Source organism: Oncorhynchus gorbuscha, linkage group LG20 (genome assembly GCF_021184085.1).
Source record: "Oncorhynchus gorbuscha isolate QuinsamMale2020 ecotype Even-year linkage group LG20, OgorEven_v1.0, whole genome shotgun sequence".
NCBI classification, from domain to species: Eukaryota; Metazoa; Chordata; class Actinopteri; order Salmoniformes; family Salmonidae; genus Oncorhynchus; species Oncorhynchus gorbuscha.
The window spans coordinates 42,821,970-42,842,982 of record NC_060192.1 but is presented as its reverse complement, the minus strand read 5'-3'; the positions used below and the strand labels follow the sequence as shown (position 1 = coordinate 42,842,982).

At 41.8% G+C, this 21,013-nt stretch overlaps 1 protein-coding gene across 1 annotated transcript in view; it reads left to right on the top strand.

Annotated features, from left to right (window-relative positions):
• Positions 1 to 21,013, top strand: part of LOC124006919 (protocadherin Fat 3-like) — a 272,695-nt gene that overhangs the window by 127,812 nt on the left and 123,870 nt on the right. Inside the window, exons 20-22 of the mRNA XM_046317109.1 lie at positions 9,607 to 9,805; positions 15,339 to 15,400; positions 18,533 to 18,847. Coding sequence (XP_046173065.1) covers positions 9,607 to 9,805; positions 15,339 to 15,400; positions 18,533 to 18,847 — 576 coding nt within the window. The remainder of the gene's footprint in view (positions 1 to 9,606; positions 9,806 to 15,338; positions 15,401 to 18,532; positions 18,848 to 21,013) is intronic.

Below are 21,013 nucleotides of genomic sequence, written 5' to 3'. Positions count from 1 at the left end.
CATTAAGAACCAACAGACCCGTGACTCTCTTCCTCAGTTAATACCTACATTAAGAACCAACAGACCCGTGACCATCTCTTCCTCAGTTAATACCTACATTAAGAACCAACAGACCCGTGACCGTCTCTTCCTCAGTTAATACCTACATTAAGAACCAACAGACCCGTGACTATCTCTTCCTCAGTTAATACCTACATTAAGAACCAACAGACCCGTGACTATCTCTTCCTCAGTTAATACCTACATTAAGAACCAACAGACCCGTGACTATCTCTTCCTCAGTTAATACCTACATTAAGAACCAACAGACCCGTGACCATCTCTTCCTCAGTTAATACCTACATTAAGAACCAACAGACCCGTGACCGTCTCTTCCTCAGTTAATACCTACATTAAGAACCAACAGACCATCTCTTCCTCAGTTAATACCTACATTAAGAACCAACAGACCCGTGACTATCTCTTCCTCAGTTAATACCTACATTAAGAACCAACAGACCCGTGACCATCTCTTCCTCAGTTAATACCTACATTAAGAACCAACAGACCCGTGACCGTCTCTTCCTCAGTTAATACCTACATTAAGAACCAACAGACCCGTGACCATCTCTTCCTCAGTTAATACCTACATTAAGAACCAACAGACCCGTGACTATCTCTTCCTCAGTTAATACCTACATTAAGAACCAACAGACCCGTGACCGTCTCTTCCTCAGTTAATACCTACATTAAGAACCAACAGACCCGTGACCATCTCTTCCTCAGTTAATACCTACATTAAGAACCAACAGACCCGTGACCGTCTCTTCCTCAGTTAATACCTACATTAAGAACCAACAGACCCGTGACTATCTCTTCCTCAGTTAATACCTACATTAAGAACCAACAGACCATCTCTTCCTCAGTTAATACCTACATTAAGAACCAACAGACCCGTGACTATCTCTTCCTCAGTTAATACCTACATTAAGAACCAACAGACCATCTCTTCCTCAGTTAATACCTACATTAAGAACCAACAGACCCGTGACCGTCTCTTCCTCAGTTAATACCTACATTAAGAACCAACAGACCCGTGACCGTCTCTTCCTCAGTTAATACCTACATTAAGAACCAACAGACCCGTGACCATCTCTTCCTCAGTTAATACCTACATTAAGAACCAACAGACCATCTCTTCCTCAGTTAATACCTACATTAAGAACCAACAGACCCGTGACCGTCTCTTCCTCAGTTAATACCTACATTAAGAACCAACAGACCCGTGACCGTCTCTTCCTCAGTTAATACCTACATTAAGAACCAACAGACCCGTGACCGTCTCTTCCTCAGTTAATACCTACATTAAGAACCAACAGACCCGTGACCGTCTCTTCCTCAGTTAATACCTACATTAAGAACCAACAGACCCGTGACCGTCTCTTCCTCAGTTAATACCTACATTAAGAACCAACAGACCCGTGACCATCTCTTCCTCAGTTAATACCTACATTAAGAACCAACAGACCCGTGACCATCTCTTCCTCAGTTAATACCTACATTAAGAACCAACAGACCCGTGACCATCTCTTCCTCAGTTAATACCTACATTAAGAACCAACAGACCCGTGACCGTCTCTTCCTCAGTTAATACCTACATTAAGAACCAACAGACCATCTCTTCCTCAGTTAATACCTACATTAAGAACCAACAGACCATCTCTTCCTCAGTTAATACCTACATTAAGAACCAACAGACCATCTCTTCCTCAGTTAATACCTACATTAAGAACCAACAGACCATCTCTTCCTCAGTTAATACCTACATTAAGAACCAACAGACCATCTCTTCCTCAGTTAATACCTACATTAAGAACCAACAGACCATCTCTTCCTCAGTTAATACCTACATTAAGAACCAACAGACCATCTCTTCCTCAGTTAATACCTACATTAAGAACCAACAGACCATCTCTTCCTCAGTTAATACCTACATTAAGAACCAACAGACCATCTCTTCCTCAGTTAATACCTACATTAAGAACCAACAGACCATCTCTTCCTCAGTTAATACCTACATTAAGAACCAACAGACCATCTCTTCCTCAGTTAATACCTACATTAAGAACCAACAGACCATCTCTTCCTCAGTTAATACCTACATTAAGAACCAACAGACCATCTCTTCCTCAGTTAATACCTACATTAAGAACCAACAGACCATCTCTTCCTCAGTTAATACCTACATTAAGAACCAACAGACCATCTCTTCCTCAGTTAATACCTACATTAAGAACCAACAGACCATCTCTTCCTCAGTTAATACCTACATTAAGAACCAACAGACCATCTCTTCCTCAGTTAATACCTACATTAAGAACCAACAGACCATCTCTTCCTCAGTTAATACCTACATTAAGAACCAACAGACCCGTGACTATCTCTTCCTCAGTTAATACCTACATTAAGAACCAACAGACCCGTGACCATCTCTTCCTCAGTTAATACCTACATTAAGAACCAACAGACCCGTGACCATCTCTTCCTCAGTTAATACCTACATTAAGAACCAACAGACCCGTGACCATCTCTTCCTCAGTTAATACCTACATTAAGAACCAACAGACCCTCTGACCTATCTCTTCCTTCCTCAGTTAATACCTACATTAAGAACCAACAGACCCGTGACCATCTCTTCCTCAGTTAATACCTACATTAAGAACCAACAGACCCGTGACTATCTCTTCCTCAGTTAATACCTACATTAAGAACCAACAGACCCGTGACTATCTCTTCCTCAGTTAATACCTACATTAAGAACCAACAGACCCGTGACCATCTCTTCCTCAGTTAATACCTACATTAAGAACCAACAGACCATCTCTTCCTCAGTTAATACCTACATTAAGAACCAACAGACCATCTCTTTCTCAGTTAATACCTACATTAAGAACCAACAGACCCGTGACCATCTCTTCCTCAGTTAATACCTACATTAAGAACCAACAGACCACCGTCTCTTCCTCAGTTAATACCTACATTAAGAACCAACAGACCCGTGACCATCTCTTCCTCAGTTAATACCTACATTAAGAACCAACAGACCCGTGACTATCTCTTCCTCAGTTAATACCTACATTAAGAACCAACAGACCCGTGACCGTCTCTTCCTCAGTTAATACCTACATTAAGAACCAACAGACCCGTGACCATCTCTTCCTCAGTTAATACCTACATTAAGAACCAACAGACCCGTGACCGTCTCTTCCTCAGTTAATACCTACATTAAGAACCAACAGACCACTCTCTTCCTCAGTTAATACCTACATTAAGAACCAACAGACCACCTATCTCTTCCTCAGTTAATACCTACATTAAGAACCAACAGACCCGTGACCTCTCTTCCTCAGTTAATACCTACATTAAGAACCAACAGACCACCATCTCTTCCTCAGTTAATACCTACATTAAGAACCAACAGACCCGTGACCATCTCTTCCTCAGTTAATACCTACATTAAGAACCAACAGACCATCTCTTCCTCAGTTAATACCTACATTAAGAACCAACAGACCACCATCTCTTCCTCAGTTAATACCTACATTAAGAACCAACAGACCCGTGACCATCTCTTCCTCAGTTAATACCTACATTAAGAACCAACAGACCCGACCATCTCTTCCTCAGTTAATACCTACATTAAGAACCAACAGACCCGTGACCATCTCTTCCTCAGTTAATACCTACATTAAGAACCAACAGACCATCTCTTCCTCAGTTAATACCTACATTAAGAACCAACTTCCTCAGTTAATACCTACATTAAGAACCAACAGACCATCTCTTCCTCAGTTAATACCTACATTAAGAACCAACAGACCATCTCTTCCTCAGTTAATACCTACATTAAGAACCAACAGACCATCTCTTCCTCAGTTAATACCTACATTAAGAACCAACAGACCATCTCTTCCTCAGTTAATACCTACATTAAGAACCAACAGACCCGTGACCATCTCTTCCTCAGTTAATACCTACATTAAGAACCAACAGACCATCTCTTCCTCAGTTAATACCTACATTAAGAACCAACAGACCATCTCTTCCTCAGTTAATACCTACATTAAGAACCAACAGACCATCTCTTCCTCAGTTAATACCTACATTAAGAACCAACAGACCATCTCTTCCTCAGTTAATACCTACATTAAGAACCAACAGACCATCTCTTCCTCAGTTAATACCTACATTAAGAACCAACAGACCATCTCTTCCTCAGTTAATACCTACATTAAGAACCAACAGACCATCTCTTCCTCAGTTAATACCTACATTAAGAACCAACAGACCATCTCTTTCCTCAGTTAATACCTACATTAAGAACCAACAGACCATCTCTTCCTCAGTTAATACCTACATTAAGAACCAACAGACCACCAACAGACCCTCTTCCTCAGTTAATACCTACATTAAGACCGTCTCTTCCTCAGTTAATACCTACATTAAGAACCAACAGACATCTCTTCCTCAGTTAATACCTACATTAAGAACCAACAGACCATCTCTTCCTCAGTTAATACCTACATTAAGAACCAACAGACCCAACAGACCATCTCTTCCTCAGTTAATACCTACATTAAGAACCAACAGACCCGTGACCAACAGACCATCTCTTCCTCAGTTAATACCTACATTAAGAACCAACAGACCATCTCTTCCTCAGTTAATACCTACATTAAGAACCAACAGACCATCTCTTCCTCAGTCTCTCTCTTCCTCAGTTAATACCTACATTAAGAACCAACAGACCATCTCTTCCTCAGTTAATACCTACATTAAGAACCAACAGACCATCTCTTCCTCAGTTAATACCTACATTAAGAACCAACAGACCATCTCTTCCTCAGTTAATACCTACATTAAGAACCAACAGACCAACCAACAGACCATCTCTTCCTCAGTTAATACCTACATTAAGAACCAACAGACCATCTCTTCCTCAGTTAATACCTACATTAAGAACCAACAGACCATCTCTTCTCTTCCTCAGTTAATACACATTAAGAACCAACAGACCATCTCTTCCTCAGTTAATACCTACATTAAGAACCAACAGACCATCTCTTCCTCAGTTAATACCTACATTAAGAACCAACAGACCATCTCTTCCTCAGTTAATACCTACATTAAGAACCAACAGACCATCTCTTCCTCAGTTAATACCTACATTAAGAACCAACAGACCATCTCTTCCTCAGTTAATACCTACATTAAGAACCAACAGACCATCTCTTCCTCAGTTTCCTCAGTTAATACCTACATTAAGAACCAACAGACCATCTCTTCCTCAGTTAATACCTACATTAAGAACCAACAGACCATCTCTTCCTCAGTTAATACCTACATTAAGAACCAACAGACCATCTCTTCCTCAGTTAATACCTACATTAAGAACCAACAGACCATCTCTTCCTCAGTTAATACCTACATTAAGAACCAACAGACCATCTCTTCCTCAGTTAATACCTACATTAAGAACCAACAGACCATCTCTTCCTCAGTTAATACCTACATTAAGAACCAACAGACCATCTCTTCCTCAGTTAATACCTACATTAAGAACCAACAGACCATCTCTTCCTCAGTTAATACCTACATTAAGAACCAACAGACCATCTCTTCCTCAGTTAATACCTACATTAAGAACCAACAGACCATCTCTTCCTCAGTTAATACCTACATTAAGAACCAACAGACCCGTGACTATCTCTTCCTCAGTTAATACCTACATTAAGAACCAACAGACCATCTCTTCCTCAGTTAATACCTACATTAAGAACCAACAGACCATCTCTTCCTCAGTTAATACCTACATTAAGAACCAACAGACCCGTGACTATCTCTTCCTCAGTTAATACCTACATTAAGAACCAACAGACCCGTGACTATCTCTTCCTCAGTTAATACCTACATTAAGAACCAACAGACCCGTGACTATCTCTTCCTCAGTTAATACCTACATTAAGAACCAACAGACCATCTCTTCCTGAGCTAATTGCTATATTACATTAAGAAACTACGTGCTAGTGGTCCTTCTCAGTGTCTCTGGTCCTTCTGTAGCTCAGTTGGTAGAGCATGGCGCTTGTAACGCCAGGGTAGTGGGTTCGATCCCCGGGACCACCCATACGTAGGATGTATGCACACATGGCTGTAAGTCGCTTTGGATAAAAGCGTCTGCTAAATGGCATATATTATTATTATTAACACTCTCTTGATGTTTTGCTCAATGGGCAAACAGAGTCCTGAGATTCTAACTCTTGGGGATGCGCTCGTAAATTTCCCCCTTGTTGTTTGAGAGGGCTCTCTGTGCCGATCGTAAATTCAGAGCGTTGTCAGATTGTCTATTCATAAATTTAGAACATTTCGTATGCGGAGTGTATAGTGCAGTCAAGTGCAGTCAAGTGCACATGCTAACTGGATAAAATGGTGGCTAGCTTTCCAGGTGGAGGACAGCATGCAGTATGCTGATGAATAACTAGATCCTTTGATATCATATTAAAAACACCTCCTCCCTTCTCCCCCCCGATCTCCCTTTTCCCCCCGATCTCTCTCTCCCTTCTCCCCCGATCTCTCTCTCCCTTTTCCCCCGATCTCTCTCTCCCTTCTCCTCCCGATCTCTCTCTCTCATCTCCCCCAATCTCTCTCTCCCTTCTCTCTCCCTTCTCCCCCGATCTCTCTCTCCTTCTTTCTCTCCCTTCTATCGCCGTTCTCTCTCTCCCTTCTCTCTCTCCCAATCTCTCTCTCCCTTCTCTTCTCTCCCTTCTCCCCCCGATCTCTCTCTCCCTTCTCTCTCCTCTCGCTCTCTCTCTCCTCTCTCTCCCTTCTCCACCACCTCTCTCTCTCCCTTCTACCCCCGATCTCTCTCCCGTCTCTCTCCCTTTTCTCTCCTCTCGCTCTCTCTCTCCTCTCAATTCAATTTAAATTCAATTCAATTCAAGGGCTTTATTGGCATGGGAAACATGTGTTAACATTGCCAAAGCAAGTGAGGTAGACAACATACAAAGTGAATATATAAAGTGAAAAACAACAAAAATGAACAGTAAACATTACACATACAGAAGTTTCAAAATAGTAAAGACATTACAAATGTCATATTATATATATATATATATATATATATATATATATACAATGTACAAATAGTTAAAGGACACAAGATAAAATAAATAAGCATAAATATGGGTTGTATTTACAATGGTGTTTGTTCTTCACTGGTTGCCCTTTTCTCGTGGCAACAGGTCACAAATCTTGCTGCTGTGATGGCACACTGTGGAATTTCACCCAGTAGATATGGGAGTTTTTCCAAATTGGATTTGTTTTCGAATTCTTTGTGGATCTGTGTGATCTGGGGGAAATATGTATCTCTAATATGGTCATACTTTGGGCAGGAGGTTAGGAAGTGCAGCTCAGTTTCCACCTCATTTTGTGGGCAGTGAGCACATAGCCTGTCTTCTCTTGAGAGCCATGTCTGCCTACGGCGGCCTTTCTCAATAGCAAGGCTATGCTCACTGAGTCTGTACATAGTCAAAGCTTTCCTTAATTTTGAGTCAGTCACAGTGGTCAGGTATTCTGCCGCTGTGTACTCTCTGTGTAGGGCCAAATAGCATTCTAGTTTGCTCTGTTTTTTTGTTAATTCTTTCCAATGTGTTAAGTAATTATCTTTTTGTTTTCTCATGATTTGGTTGGGTCTAATTGTGCTGTTGTCCTGGGGCTCTGTAGGGTGTGTTTGTGTTTGTGAACAGAGCCCCAGGACCAGCTTGCTTAGGGGACTCTTCTCCAGGTTCATCTCTCTGTAGGTGATGGCTTTGTTATGGAAGGTTTGTGAATCGCTTCCTTTTAGGTGGTTGTAGAATTTAATGGCTCTTTTCTGGATTTTGATAATTAGTGGGTATCGGCCTAATTCTGCTCTGCATGCATTATTTGGTGTTCTACGTTGTACACGGAGGATATTTTTGCAGAATTCTGCATGCAGAGTCTCAATTTGGTGTTTGTCCCATTTTGTGAAGTCTTGGTTGGTGAGCGGACCCCAGACCTCACAACCATAAAGGGCAATGGGCTCTATGACTGATTCAAGTATTTTTAGCCAAATCCTAATTGGTATGTTGAAATTTATGTTTCTTTTGATGGCATAGAATGCCCTTCTTGCCATGTCTCTCAGATCGTTCACAGCTTTGTGGAAGTTACCTGTGGCGCTGATGTTTAGGCCAAGGTATGTATAGTTTTTTGTGTGCTCTAGGGCAACAGTGTCTAGATGGAATTTGAATTTGTGGTCCTGGTGACTGGACCTTTTTTTGGAACCCTAACCCTAACCCACCATTATTTTGGTCTTACTGAGATTTACTGTCAGGGCCCAGGTCTGACAGAATCTGTGCATAAGATCTAGGTGCTGCTGTAGGCCCTCCTTGGTTGGTGACAGAAGCACCAGATAATCAGCAAACAGCAGACATTTGACTTCGGATTCTAGCAGGGGGGAGGCCGGGTGCTGCAGACTTTTCTAGTGCCCGCGCCAATTCGTTGATATATATGTTGAAGAGGGTGGGGCTTAAGCTGCATCCCTGTCTAACCCCACGACCCTGTGTGAAGAAATGTGTGTGTTTTTTGCCAATTTTAACCGCACACTTGTTGTTTGTGTACATGGATTTTATAATGTCATATGTTTTACCCCCAACACCACTTTCCATCAGTTTGTATAGCAGACCCTCATGCCAGATTGAGTCGAAGGCTTTTTTTGAAATCAACAAAGCATGAGAAGACTTTGCCTTTGTTTTGGTTTGTTTGGTTGTCAATTAGGGTGTGCAGGGTGAATACATGGTCTGTTGTACGGTAATTTGGTAAAAAGCCAATTTGACATTTGCTCAGTACATTGTTTTCATTGAGGAAATGTACGAGTCTGCTGTTAATAATAATGCAGAGGATTTTCCCAAGGTTACTGTTGACACATATTCCACGGTAGTTATTGGGGTCAAATTTGTCTCCACTTTTGTGGATTGGGGTGATCAGTCCTTGGTTCCAAATATTGGGGAAGATGCCAGAGCTAAGTATGATGTTAAAGAGTTTTAGTATAGCCAATTGGAATTTGTTGTCTGTATATTTGATCATTTCATTGAGGATACCATTGACACCACAGGCCTTTTTGGGTTGGAGGGTTTTTATTTTGTCCTGTAACTCATTCAATGTAATTGGAGAATCCAGTGGGTTCTGGTAGTCTTTAATAGTTGATTCTAAGATCTGTATTTGATCATGTATATGTTTTTGCTCTTTATTCTTTTCCTCTCTCTTCCCCCTCTCTCTGCACCCCTCTCTCCCCTCTTTCTCCTCTCTCTCTTCCTCATCTCTCGCTTCCCTCTCTCTGTCTCTCTCTCCCTTCTCTCTCTCCCTTCTCTCTCCTCTCGCTCTCGCTCTCTCCTCTCTCTTCCCTATCTCTCTCTCTCTCTCTTCCCTCTCTCTCTCTTCTCTCTCTTCCACCCTCTCTCTTCCCCCTCTCTCTCTCCTCTCTTTCTTCCCTCTCTCTCTCTCCCCTCTCTCTCTCCTATCCCCCTATCCCCTGTCCCCCCCGCTCCCTTCCAGGTGGAGGACGTGAACGATAACTCCCCCTTGACCTCCGACCCCATTTATCACCCTGTCGTCATGGAAAACTCTCCTAAAGATCTGTCCGTCATCCGTATCCAGGCGCAGGACCCCGACTTCACCGCCATGCCCGGTCGCCTTAGTTACCGCATCACCGCCGGCAACCCACAGAACTTCTTCTCCATCAACTCCAAAACAGGTGACCTCTGACCCTTAACACCTGATGTCTAACCCTTAACCCTAGGGCCTGTATCGACAAAGCGTCTCTGAATAGGAGTGTTGATCTCGGATCAGATTTCCATCTGTCCATATAATATAATTAATCATGGAAACTTTGTTCCTGGAGTGCCGCAGGTATTGCCGGGTTTTGATCCAACAAGGCAGCACACCTGACCAACTGAGCTAATTGATCAGTTCGGTGATTGACTTAATTTCGACACACCTGGTCTTCCTGGACGGTTAAATAAAAAAAATATGACGTTGTCCTTCAGGACCGGGCCGATCCCTGATCTAACAGACTACAGGCCCTCACGTTGTCCTTCAGGACCGGGCCGATCCCTGATCTAAAAGACTACAGGCCCTCACGTTGTCCTTCAGGACCGGGCCGATCCCTGATCTAACAGACTACAGGCCCTCACGTTGTCCTTCAGGACCAGGCCGATCCCCGATCTAACAGACTACAGGACCTCACGTTGTCCTTCAGGACCGGGCCGATTCCCGATCTAACAGACTACAGGCCCTCACGTTGTCCTTCAGGACCGGGCCGATCCCTGATCTAAAAGGTGGACCTGATCCTAGATCTGAGAAGCTTTAAGACTGCAGGCCCTCACACACACACACACACACACACACACACACACACACACACACACACACACACACACACACACACACACACACACACACACACACACACACACACACACACACACACACACACACACACACACACACACACACACACACACACAGCTGTGTCTTACTATACTTGTTAGTAATTTGTGTGGACCCTAACCCTAAACCCTAACCCTAACCCTAACCTCAACCTTAACCTTACCCTAACCTAACCTAACCTAACCCTAACCTTAACCTAACCCTAACCTTAACCTAAACTTAACCTAACCCTAACCTTAACCTGACCCTAACCCTAAACCTAAACCTAACCTTAACCTAACCCTAACCTCAACCTTAACCTTAACCTAACCTAACCTAACCTAACCTAACCTTAACCGAACTCTAACCTAACCCTAACCTTAACCTAAACTTAACCTAACCCTAACCTTAACCTAACCTAACCCTAACCCTAACCGTAACCCTAACCTTAGCCTAACCTAACCCTAGCCTAACCCTAACCTTAACCTAACCCTAATCTAACCCTAACCTTAACCTAACCCTAACCCGAACCTAACCCTAACCCTAACCCTAACCCTAACCCTAACCCTAGCCTTAACCTTAACCTAACCCTAACCTAACCTTAACCTAACCCTAACCAAAATCTTACCCTAACCTTAACCTAACCTTAACATAACCCTAACCTTAACCTTAACCTAACCCTAACCCCAACCTTAACCTTAACCTTAACCTAACCCTAACCTAACCTAACCCTAACCCTAACCTTAATCTAACCCTAACCCTATCCCTAACCCTAACCTTAATCTAACCCTAACCTAACCCTAACCCTAACCTTAACCTGACCCTAACCTAACCCTAACCTTAACCTAACCCTAACCTTAACTTAACCCTAGCCTTGACCTTAACCTAACCCTAACCTAATCTTATCCTAACCCTAAACCTAACCTAACCCTAACCTTAACCTAACCCTAACCAAAATTTAACCCTAACCTTAACCTAACCCTAACCAAAATCCTAACCAAAATCTAACCCTAACCTTAACCTAATCCTAACCTTAACCTAACCCTAACCCTAACCTTAACCTTAACCTTGACCTAACCTTAACCTAACCCTAACCTTAACCATAAACCTAACCCCAGCCTTAACCTTAACCTAACCCTAACCTATCCCTAACCTAACCCTAACCTTAATCTAACCCTAACCTAACCCTAATCCTAACCCTAACCTTAATCTAACCCTAACCTAACCCTAACCCCAACCCTAACCTTAACCTGACCCTAACCTAACCCTATCCTTAACCTAACCCTAACCTTAACCTAACCCTAGCCTTGACCTTAACCTAACCCTAACCTAACCTTATCCTAACCCTAACCTTAACCCAACCCTAACCTAACCTTAACCTAACCCTAACCTTAACCTAACCCTAACCTTGACCTAACCCGAGCCTTGACCTAACCCGAGCCTTGACCTTAACCTAACCCTAACCTTATCCTAACCCTAACCCTAACCTTAACCTAACCCTAACCAAAATCTAACCCTAACCTTAACCTAACCCTAATCAAAATCTAACCCTAACCTTAACCTAATCCTAACCTTAACCTAACCCTAACCTTAACCTTAACCTTGACCTAACCCTAACCTTAATCTAACCCTAACCAAAATCTAACCCTAACCAAAATCTAACCCTAACCTAACCATAACCTTAACCTAACCCTAAACTTAACCTGACCCTAACCCTTAACCTAACCCTAACCTTAACCTAACCTAACCCTAACCTAACCCTAACCTTAACCCTAACCTTAGCCTAACCTAACCTAACCCTAATCTAACCCTAACATTAACCTAACCCTAACCTAACCCTAACCTAAACCTAAACCTAACCCTAGCCTTAACCTTAACCTAACCCTAACCTAACCTTATCCTAACCCTAACCTTAACCCAACCCTAACCTACCCTTAACCTAACCCTAACCTTAACCTAACCCTAACCTTGACCTAACCCGAGCCTTGACCTTAACCTAACCCTAACCTAACCTTATCTTAACCCTAACCCTAACCTAACCCTAACCTTAACCTAACCCTAACCCTAATCAAAATCTAACCCTAACCTTAACCTAATCCTAACCTTAACCTAACCCTAACCTTAACCTTAACCTTAACCTTAACCTTGACCTAACCCTAACCTTAATCTAACCCTAACCAAGATCTAACCCTAACCAAAATCTAACCCTAACCTAACCATAACCTTAACCTAACCCTAACCTTAACCTGACCCTAACCCTAAACCTAACCATAACCCTAACCTTAACCTAACCTAACCTTAACCTAACCTAACCCTAACCCTAACCCTAACCCTAACCCTAACCTAACCGTAATCTAACCCTAACATTAACCTAACCTTAACCTAACCCTAACCTAACCCTAACCTAAACCTAAACCTAACCCTAGCCTTAACCTTAACCTTAACCTAACCCTAACCTAACCTTAACCTAACCCGAACCAAAATCTTACCCTAACCTTAACTTAACCCTAACCTTAACCTAACCTAACCTTAACCTTAACCTAACCCTAACCCTAACCTTAACCTAACCCTAACCCTAACCTTAACCTAACCCTAACCTATCCCTAACCTTAACCTAACCCTAGCCTTGACCTTAACCTAACCCTAACTTAACCTTATCCTAACCCTAACCCTAACCAAAATCTAACCCTAACCCTAACCTAACCCTAACCTTAACCTATGCCTAAACTAAATCTAACCTTAACCTTAACCTAACCCTAACCTTAACCTAACCCTAACCAAAATCTAACCCTAACCCTAACCTAACCCTAACCTTAACCTAACCCTAACCAAAATCTAACCCTAACCTTAACCTGACCCTAACCTTAACCTAACCCTAACCAAAATCTAACCCTAACCCAAAATCTAACCCTAACCTGAACCTAACCCTAACCCTAACCTTAACCTTAACCTAACCGTAATCTAACCCTAACCTTAATCTAACCCTAACCAAAATATAACCCTAAACAAAATCTAACCCTAACCCTAACCTTAACCTAACCCTAACCTATCCCTAACCTTAACCTAACCCTAGCCTTGACCTTAACCTAACCCTAACCCTATCCTAACCTTATCCTAACCCTAACCCTAACCAAAATCTAACCCCAACCCTAACCTAACCCTAACCTTAACCTAACCCTAACCTAAATCTAACCCTAACCTTAACCTAACCCTAACCCTAACCAAAATCTAACCCTAACCCTAACCTAACCCTAACCTTAACCTAACCCTAACCAAAATCTAACCCTAACCTGACCCTAACCTTAACCTAACCCTAACCTAAATCTAACCCTAACCTTAACCTAACCCTAACCTTAACCTAACCCTAACCAAAATCTAACCCTAACCCTAACCTAACCTTAACCTAAACCTAACCAAAATCTAACCCTAACCTGACCCTAACCTTAACCTAACCCTAACCAAAATCTAACCCTAACCCAAAATATAACCCTAACCTGAACTTAACCCTAACCTTAACCTAACCTTAATCTAACCCTAACCTTAATCTAACCCTAACCAAAATATAACCCTAAACAAAATCTAACCCTAACCTAACCCTAACCTAACCCTAACCTCAATCTAACCCTAACCTTAACCTAACCTTAACCTTAATCTAACCCTAACCTTAACCTGACTCTAACCTTAATTTAATGTCCTTCGGTGTCTGGATTTTAGTTAGTTTACTATTCTAGTAAGGACATCTGGTACTCTCACACACACTACTGTACTCACAAGTATAGTACAACATGTACACACACACACACACACACACACACACACACACACACACACACACACACACACACACACACACACACACACACACACACACACACACACACACACACACACACACACACACACACACACACACACACACACACACACACACACACAAGAACATTGGAGCATTGGGCCAGTAACCGAAGAGTTTCTGGATATAATCCCCAAGCTGACAAAGTAAAAATGCATCGTTCTACCCCTGAACAACCCACTGTTCCCCGGGTGCCAGTGACGTTGATGTCAATTAAGGCAGTCCCCCACACCTCTCTGATTTAGAGGGGTTGGGTTAAATGCGGAAGACACAGTTCAGTTGAATACATTCAGTTGTACAACTGACAAGATACCTGGAATTAAAATTGATTTTTTGGGGGGTTTGTATAATTTGATTTACACAACATGCCTACCGCTTTGAAACAAACGAGAAATGAGACAAAAAAATGAAAACTTGAGCGTGCATAACTATTCACCCTCCCAAAGTCAATACTTTGTAGAGCCACCTTTTGCAGCAATTACAGCTGCAAGTCTCTTGGGGTATGTCTCTATAAGCTTGGCACATCGAGTCACTGGGATTTTTGCCCATTCTTCAAGGCAAAACTGCTCCAGCTCCTTCAAGTTGGATGGGTTCTGCTGTTGTACAACAATCAACAAAACAAAACAAAAGTCATACCACAGATTCTCAATTTGATTGAGGTCTGTGCTTTGAATAGGCCATTCCAAGACATTTAAATGCTTCCACTTAAACCACTCGAGTGTTGCTTTAGCAGTGTGCTTAGGGTCATTGTCCTGCTGGAAGGTGAACCTCCGTCCCAGTCTCAAATCTCTGGAAGACTGAAACAGGTTTCCCTCAATAATTGTATTTGTGTATTTAGTGCCATTCATCATTCCTTACAATTCTGACCAGTTTCCCAGTCCCTGCCAATGAAAAACATCCCCATAGCATGATGCTGCCACCACCATGCTTCACTGTGGGGATGGTGTTCTCGGGGTGAGGTGAGGTGTTGTTCTGTATGTTAACCGTGTTTTATTCTGTTCTTCAGGTCTGATAACAACAACATCGAGGAAACTGGACAGAGAGCAGCAAGCAGAGCACTTTCTAGAGGTACACCAATGTGTGTGTGTGTGTGTGTGTGTGTGTGTGCGTGCGTGCGTGCGTGCGTGCGTGAGAGATCGACCAGTATCTTTGATGAGGGCCCAGGAGCTAATCTGCTCATAAATGGGGCGCTGGCAAAGACCTCCAGCCTCCCCAACTGTCATCAATGGTGAGAACAGAAATACTGTAGGTACAATTAAGTAAAGTACCTGTTAGTGTGTCAGATATCTAGAAGAAAAAGAAACGCACATCTATTTAGGTGCTGGCTAGCGGAGTAGAAAACTGGAAAATAAAGGAGAGCCACACACTCTAGGAACTAAGATGCAAAAATGTAATGTCCAACGTTTCGACAGCCAAGCGGTCTTCATCAGGGTGAAATCACAAACACTGCTGGACGACTCGTTTATGTAGTGTCAAAAGACACAGGTGTCTGTAATCATGGCCAAGAGTGGCCTAATATCATTGGTTAATTATCAAATATTAAAATGTCATACAAAGAACAGCATACAAACAACAAATGGAGAGCATACGATCATAGATTCATTTTAGACTACACAAGCTTACAAACAAGTGTGTCAGATATCACCTGTTAGTGTGTCAGATATCACCTGTTAGTGTGTCAGATATCATAGTGTGTCAGATATCATAGTGTGTCAGATATCACCTGTTAGTGTGTCAGATATCACCTGTTAGTGTGTCAGATATCACCTGTTAGTGTGTCAGATATCACCTGTTAGTGTGTCAGATATCACCTGTTAGTGTGTCAGATATCATAGTGTGTCAGATATCACCTGTTAGTGTGTCAGATATCATAGTGTGTCAGATATCACCTGTTAGTGTGTCAGATATCATAGTGTGTCAGATATCACCTGTTAGTGTGTCAGATATCACCTGTTAGTGTGTCAGATATCATAGTGTGTCAGATATCATAGTGTGTCAGATATCACCTGTTAGTGTGTCAGATATCACCTGTTAGTGTGTCAGATATCATAGTGTGTCAGATATCACCTGTTAGTGTGTCAGATATCACCTGTTAGTGTGTCAGATATCACCTGTTATTGTGTCAGATAACACCTGTTAGTGTGTCAGATATCACCTGTTAGTGTGTCAGATATCATAGTGTGTCAGATATCACCTGTTAGTGTGTCAGATATCACCTGTTAGTGTGTCAGATATCACCTGTTATTGTGTCAGATATCACCTGTTAGTGTGTCAGATATCACCTGTTAGTGTGTCAGATATCACCTGTTAGTGTGTCAGATATCATAGTGTGTCAGATATCACCTGTTAGTGTGTCAGATATCAGAGTGTGTCAGATATCATAGTGTGTCAGATATCACCTGTTAGTGTGTCAGATATCACCTGTTATTGTGTCAGATATCACCTGTTAGTGTGTCAGATATCACCTGTTAGTGTGTCAGATATCATAGTGTGTCAGATATCACCTGTTAGTGTGTCAGATATCACCTGTTAGTGTGTCAGATATCACCTGTTAGTGTGTCAGATATCACCTGTTAGTGTGTCAGATATCAGAGTGTGTCAGATATCATAGTGTGTCAGATATCACCTGTTAGTGTGTCAGATATCACCTGTTAGTGTGTCAGATATCATAGTGTGTCAGATATCACCTGTTAGTGTGTCAGATATCACCTGTTAGTGTGTCAGATATCATAGTGTGTCAGATATCACCTGTTAGTGTGTCAGATATCACCTGTTAGTGTGTCAGATATCATAGTGTGTCAGATATCATAGTGTGTCAGATATCACCTGTTAGTGTGTCAGATATCACCTGTTAGTGTGTCAGATATCATAGTGTGTCAGATATCACCTGTTAGTGTGTCAGATATCATAGTGTGTCAGATATCACCTGTTAGTGTGTCAGATATCATAGTGTGTCAGATATCACCTGTTAGTGTGTCAGATATCACCTGTTAGTGTGTCAGATATCACCTGTTAGTGTGTCAGATATCACCTGTTAGTGTGTCAGATATCATAGTGTGTCAGATATCACCTGTTAGTGTGTCAGATATCACCTGTTAGTGTGTCAGATATCACAGTGTGTCAGATATCACCTGTTAGTGTGTCAGATATCACCTGTTAGTGTGTCAGATATCACCTGTTAGTGTGTCAGATATCACCTGTTAGTGTGTCAGATATCACCTGTTAGTGTGTCAGATATCATAGTGTGTCAGATATCACCTGTTAGTGTGTCAGATATCACCTGTTAGTGTGTCAGATATCACCTGTTAGTGTGTCAGATATCACCTGTTAGTGTGTCAGATATCATAGTGTGTCAGATATCACCTGTTAGTGTGTCAGATATCACCTGTTAGTGTGTCAGATATCACCTGTTATTGTGTCAGATATCATAGTGTGTCAGATATCACCTGTTAGTGTGTCAGATATCACCTGTTAGTGTGTCAGATATCACCTGTTAGTGTGTCAGATATCATAGTGTGTCAGATATCACCTGTTAGTGTGTCAGATATCACCTGTTAGTGTGTCTGATATCACCTGTTAGGGTGTCAGATATCACCTGTTAGTGTGTCAGATATCACCTGTTATTGTGTCAGATATCATAGTGTGTCAGATATCACCTGTTAGTGTGTCAGATATCACCTGTTATTGTGTCAGATATCACCTGTTAGGGTGTCAGATATCACCTGTTAGTGTGTCAGATATCACCTGTTAGTGTGTCAGATATCACCTGTTAGTGTGTCAGATATCACCTGTTATTGTGTCAGATATCATAGTGTGTCAGATATCACCTGTTAGTGTGTCAGATATCACCTGTTAGTGTGTCAGATATCATAGTGTGTCAGATATCACCTGTTAGTGTGTCAGATATCACCTGTTAGGGTGTCAGATATCACCTGTTAGTGTGTCAGATATCACCTGTTAGTGTGTCAGATATCACCTGTTAGTGTGTCAGATATCACCTGTTAGTGTGTCAGATATCATAGTGTGTCAGATATCACCTGTTAGTGTGTCAGATATCACCTGTTAGTGTGTCAGATATCACCTGTTAGTGTGTCAGATATCACCTGTTAGTGTGTCAGATAACATAGTGTGTCAGATATCATAGTGTGTCAGATATCATAGTGTTTTATATTTTTTCCCTTTATTTAACTCTGTCCCCAGATAACGGTTATGGACAGTCCGGTAATGTCCCGTCTCTCCACTGTGTGGGTCATAGTCCACATCCAAGATGAAAACGACAACATCCCCACATTCACCGAGTCCGTCTACCGGATCAGCTTACCGGAACGCGACCGGAACAAGCGCGGTGATCCCATCTATCGGGTGTTTGCGTCCGACCTCGACCTGGACACCAACGGCAACATCACATACAGTATCGTCGGGGGTAACGATGATGAGAAGTTCAGCATTGACCCGCTGACCGCAATGGTGTCGTCACACAAGATGGTCACGGCAGGAAACTACGACATCATCACCGTAAGTGTCCCTGTCTGTAGCATCCCTTTGTCAAAATCTACTTGCGGGCCAGAAAAAGGGCAGTTGTTTGAAAATATATAGATCCATTATAATGTTTTATATATTTAACTAGGCAAGTCAGTTTAGAACAAATTCTTATTTACAATGACACCTACCCCAGCCGACACTGGACCAATGGTGCGCCGCCAAATGGAGCTCCCAATCACGGCAGGTTGTGATGCAGTCTGGAATCGAACAAGGACTGTAGCACTGAGATGTAGTGCCTTAGACCGCTGCGCCACTCAGGAGACCAACACACCTACTCATTAAAGGGTTTTGTCATATTTTTACTAATTCTCATTTCTACTAATACATATGGAATCAGGTAGTAACCAAAAAAGTGTAAAACAAATCAAAATATATTTTAGATTTAAGATTCTTCAAAGTAGCCAATCTTTGCCTTGATGACAGCTTTGAGAGCCAGTTTCATCATAGCGCTTGATAGTTTTTGCGACTGCACTTGAAGAAACTTTCAAAGTTCTTGAAATGTTCCGGATTGACTGACCTTCATGTCTTTAAGTAATGATGGACTGTCGTTACTCTCTGCTTATTTCAGCTGTTCTTGCCATAATATGGACTTGGCCTTTTACCAAATAGGGCTATCTTCTGTATACCACAACTGATTGGCTCAAACGCTTTAAAAAGGAAAGAAATTCAACAAATTATCTTTTAACAAGGCATTCCAGGTGACTACCTCATGAAGCTGGTAGAGAGAATGCCAAGAGTGTGCAAAGCTGTCATCAAGGCAAAGGGTGGCTCCTTTGAAGAATCTCAAATATAAAATATATTTTGATTTGTTTAACACTTTTTTGGTTAATACATAATCTTTCCATTCTTTACAATGTGCGGAAAACCTAGAAGGTACTCTGCCTAGGAGGTCAGCATCCCAGAGTCACCTCCCCACTGTTGACGTTGAGACTGGTGTTTTACGTGTACTATTTAATGAAGCTGCCAGTTGGGGACTTGTGAGGCGTCTGTTTTTCAAACTAGACAATCTAATGTACTTGTCCTCTTGCTCAGTTGTGCACCGGGGCCTCCAACTCTTCATTCTATATTGGTTTGAGCCAGCTTGCGCTGTTCTGTGAAGGGAGTAGTACACAGCGTTGTACGAGATCTTCAGTTTCTAGACAATTTCTCAGATAGCCTTCATTTCTCACAACAAGAATAGACTGACGAGTTGCAGAAGAAAGCTCTTTGTTTCTGGGCATTTTTGAGCCTGTAATCTAACCCACAAATGCTGATGCCCCAGATTCTCAACTAGTCTAAAGAAGGCCAGTTTTATTGCTTCTTTAATCAGGACAACAGTTTTCATCTGTGCTAACATAATTGCAAATGGGTTTTCTAATGATAAATTAGGATTAGGATTAGGATACACTTGGATTAGTTAACACAACGTGTCATTGGAACACAGGAGTGATGGTTGCTGATAATGGGCCTCTGTACGCCTATGTAAATATTCCATTCAAAATCAGCCGTTTCCAGCTACAATAGTCATTTACAACATTAACAATGTCTTTACTGTATTTCTGATAAATTTGATGTTATTTTAATGGACAAAAAAATGTGCTTTTCGTTCAAAATCAAGAACATTTCTAAGTGACCCCAAACAGTAGATTAGGTTCATTAACATTTATATAAATGTATAGGTCCATTATCATTTACATAAATATATAGGTTTATTATCATTTATATAAATACAGTATATAGGTCCGTTATCATTTCGGCATATTTTCTATCTAGTTTCAGATGTTCAAGAGTGGCCAGGTGTTTTTCCTCTTTTCTAACCTTCCCCCTGATATAAGATGAAAGCACTGAGTCGCTCAGCCCTAAAACCTGATATAAGATGAATGCATTGAGTCGCTCAGCCCTAAAACCTGATATAAGATGAACGCACTGAGTCGCTCAGCCCTAAAACCTGATATAAGATGAACGCACTGAGTCGCTCAGCCCTAAAACCTGATATAAGATGAATATAGGTATAGGTGTTGGCAACATGGAGGTGGCTCAGCTCTACCTAGCCTTCCATTAGGCTCTGCTCTACCTAGCCTTCCAATAGGCTCAGCTCTACCTAGTCTTCCAATAGGCTCAGCTCTACCTAGTCTTCCAATAGGCTCCGCTCTACCTAGT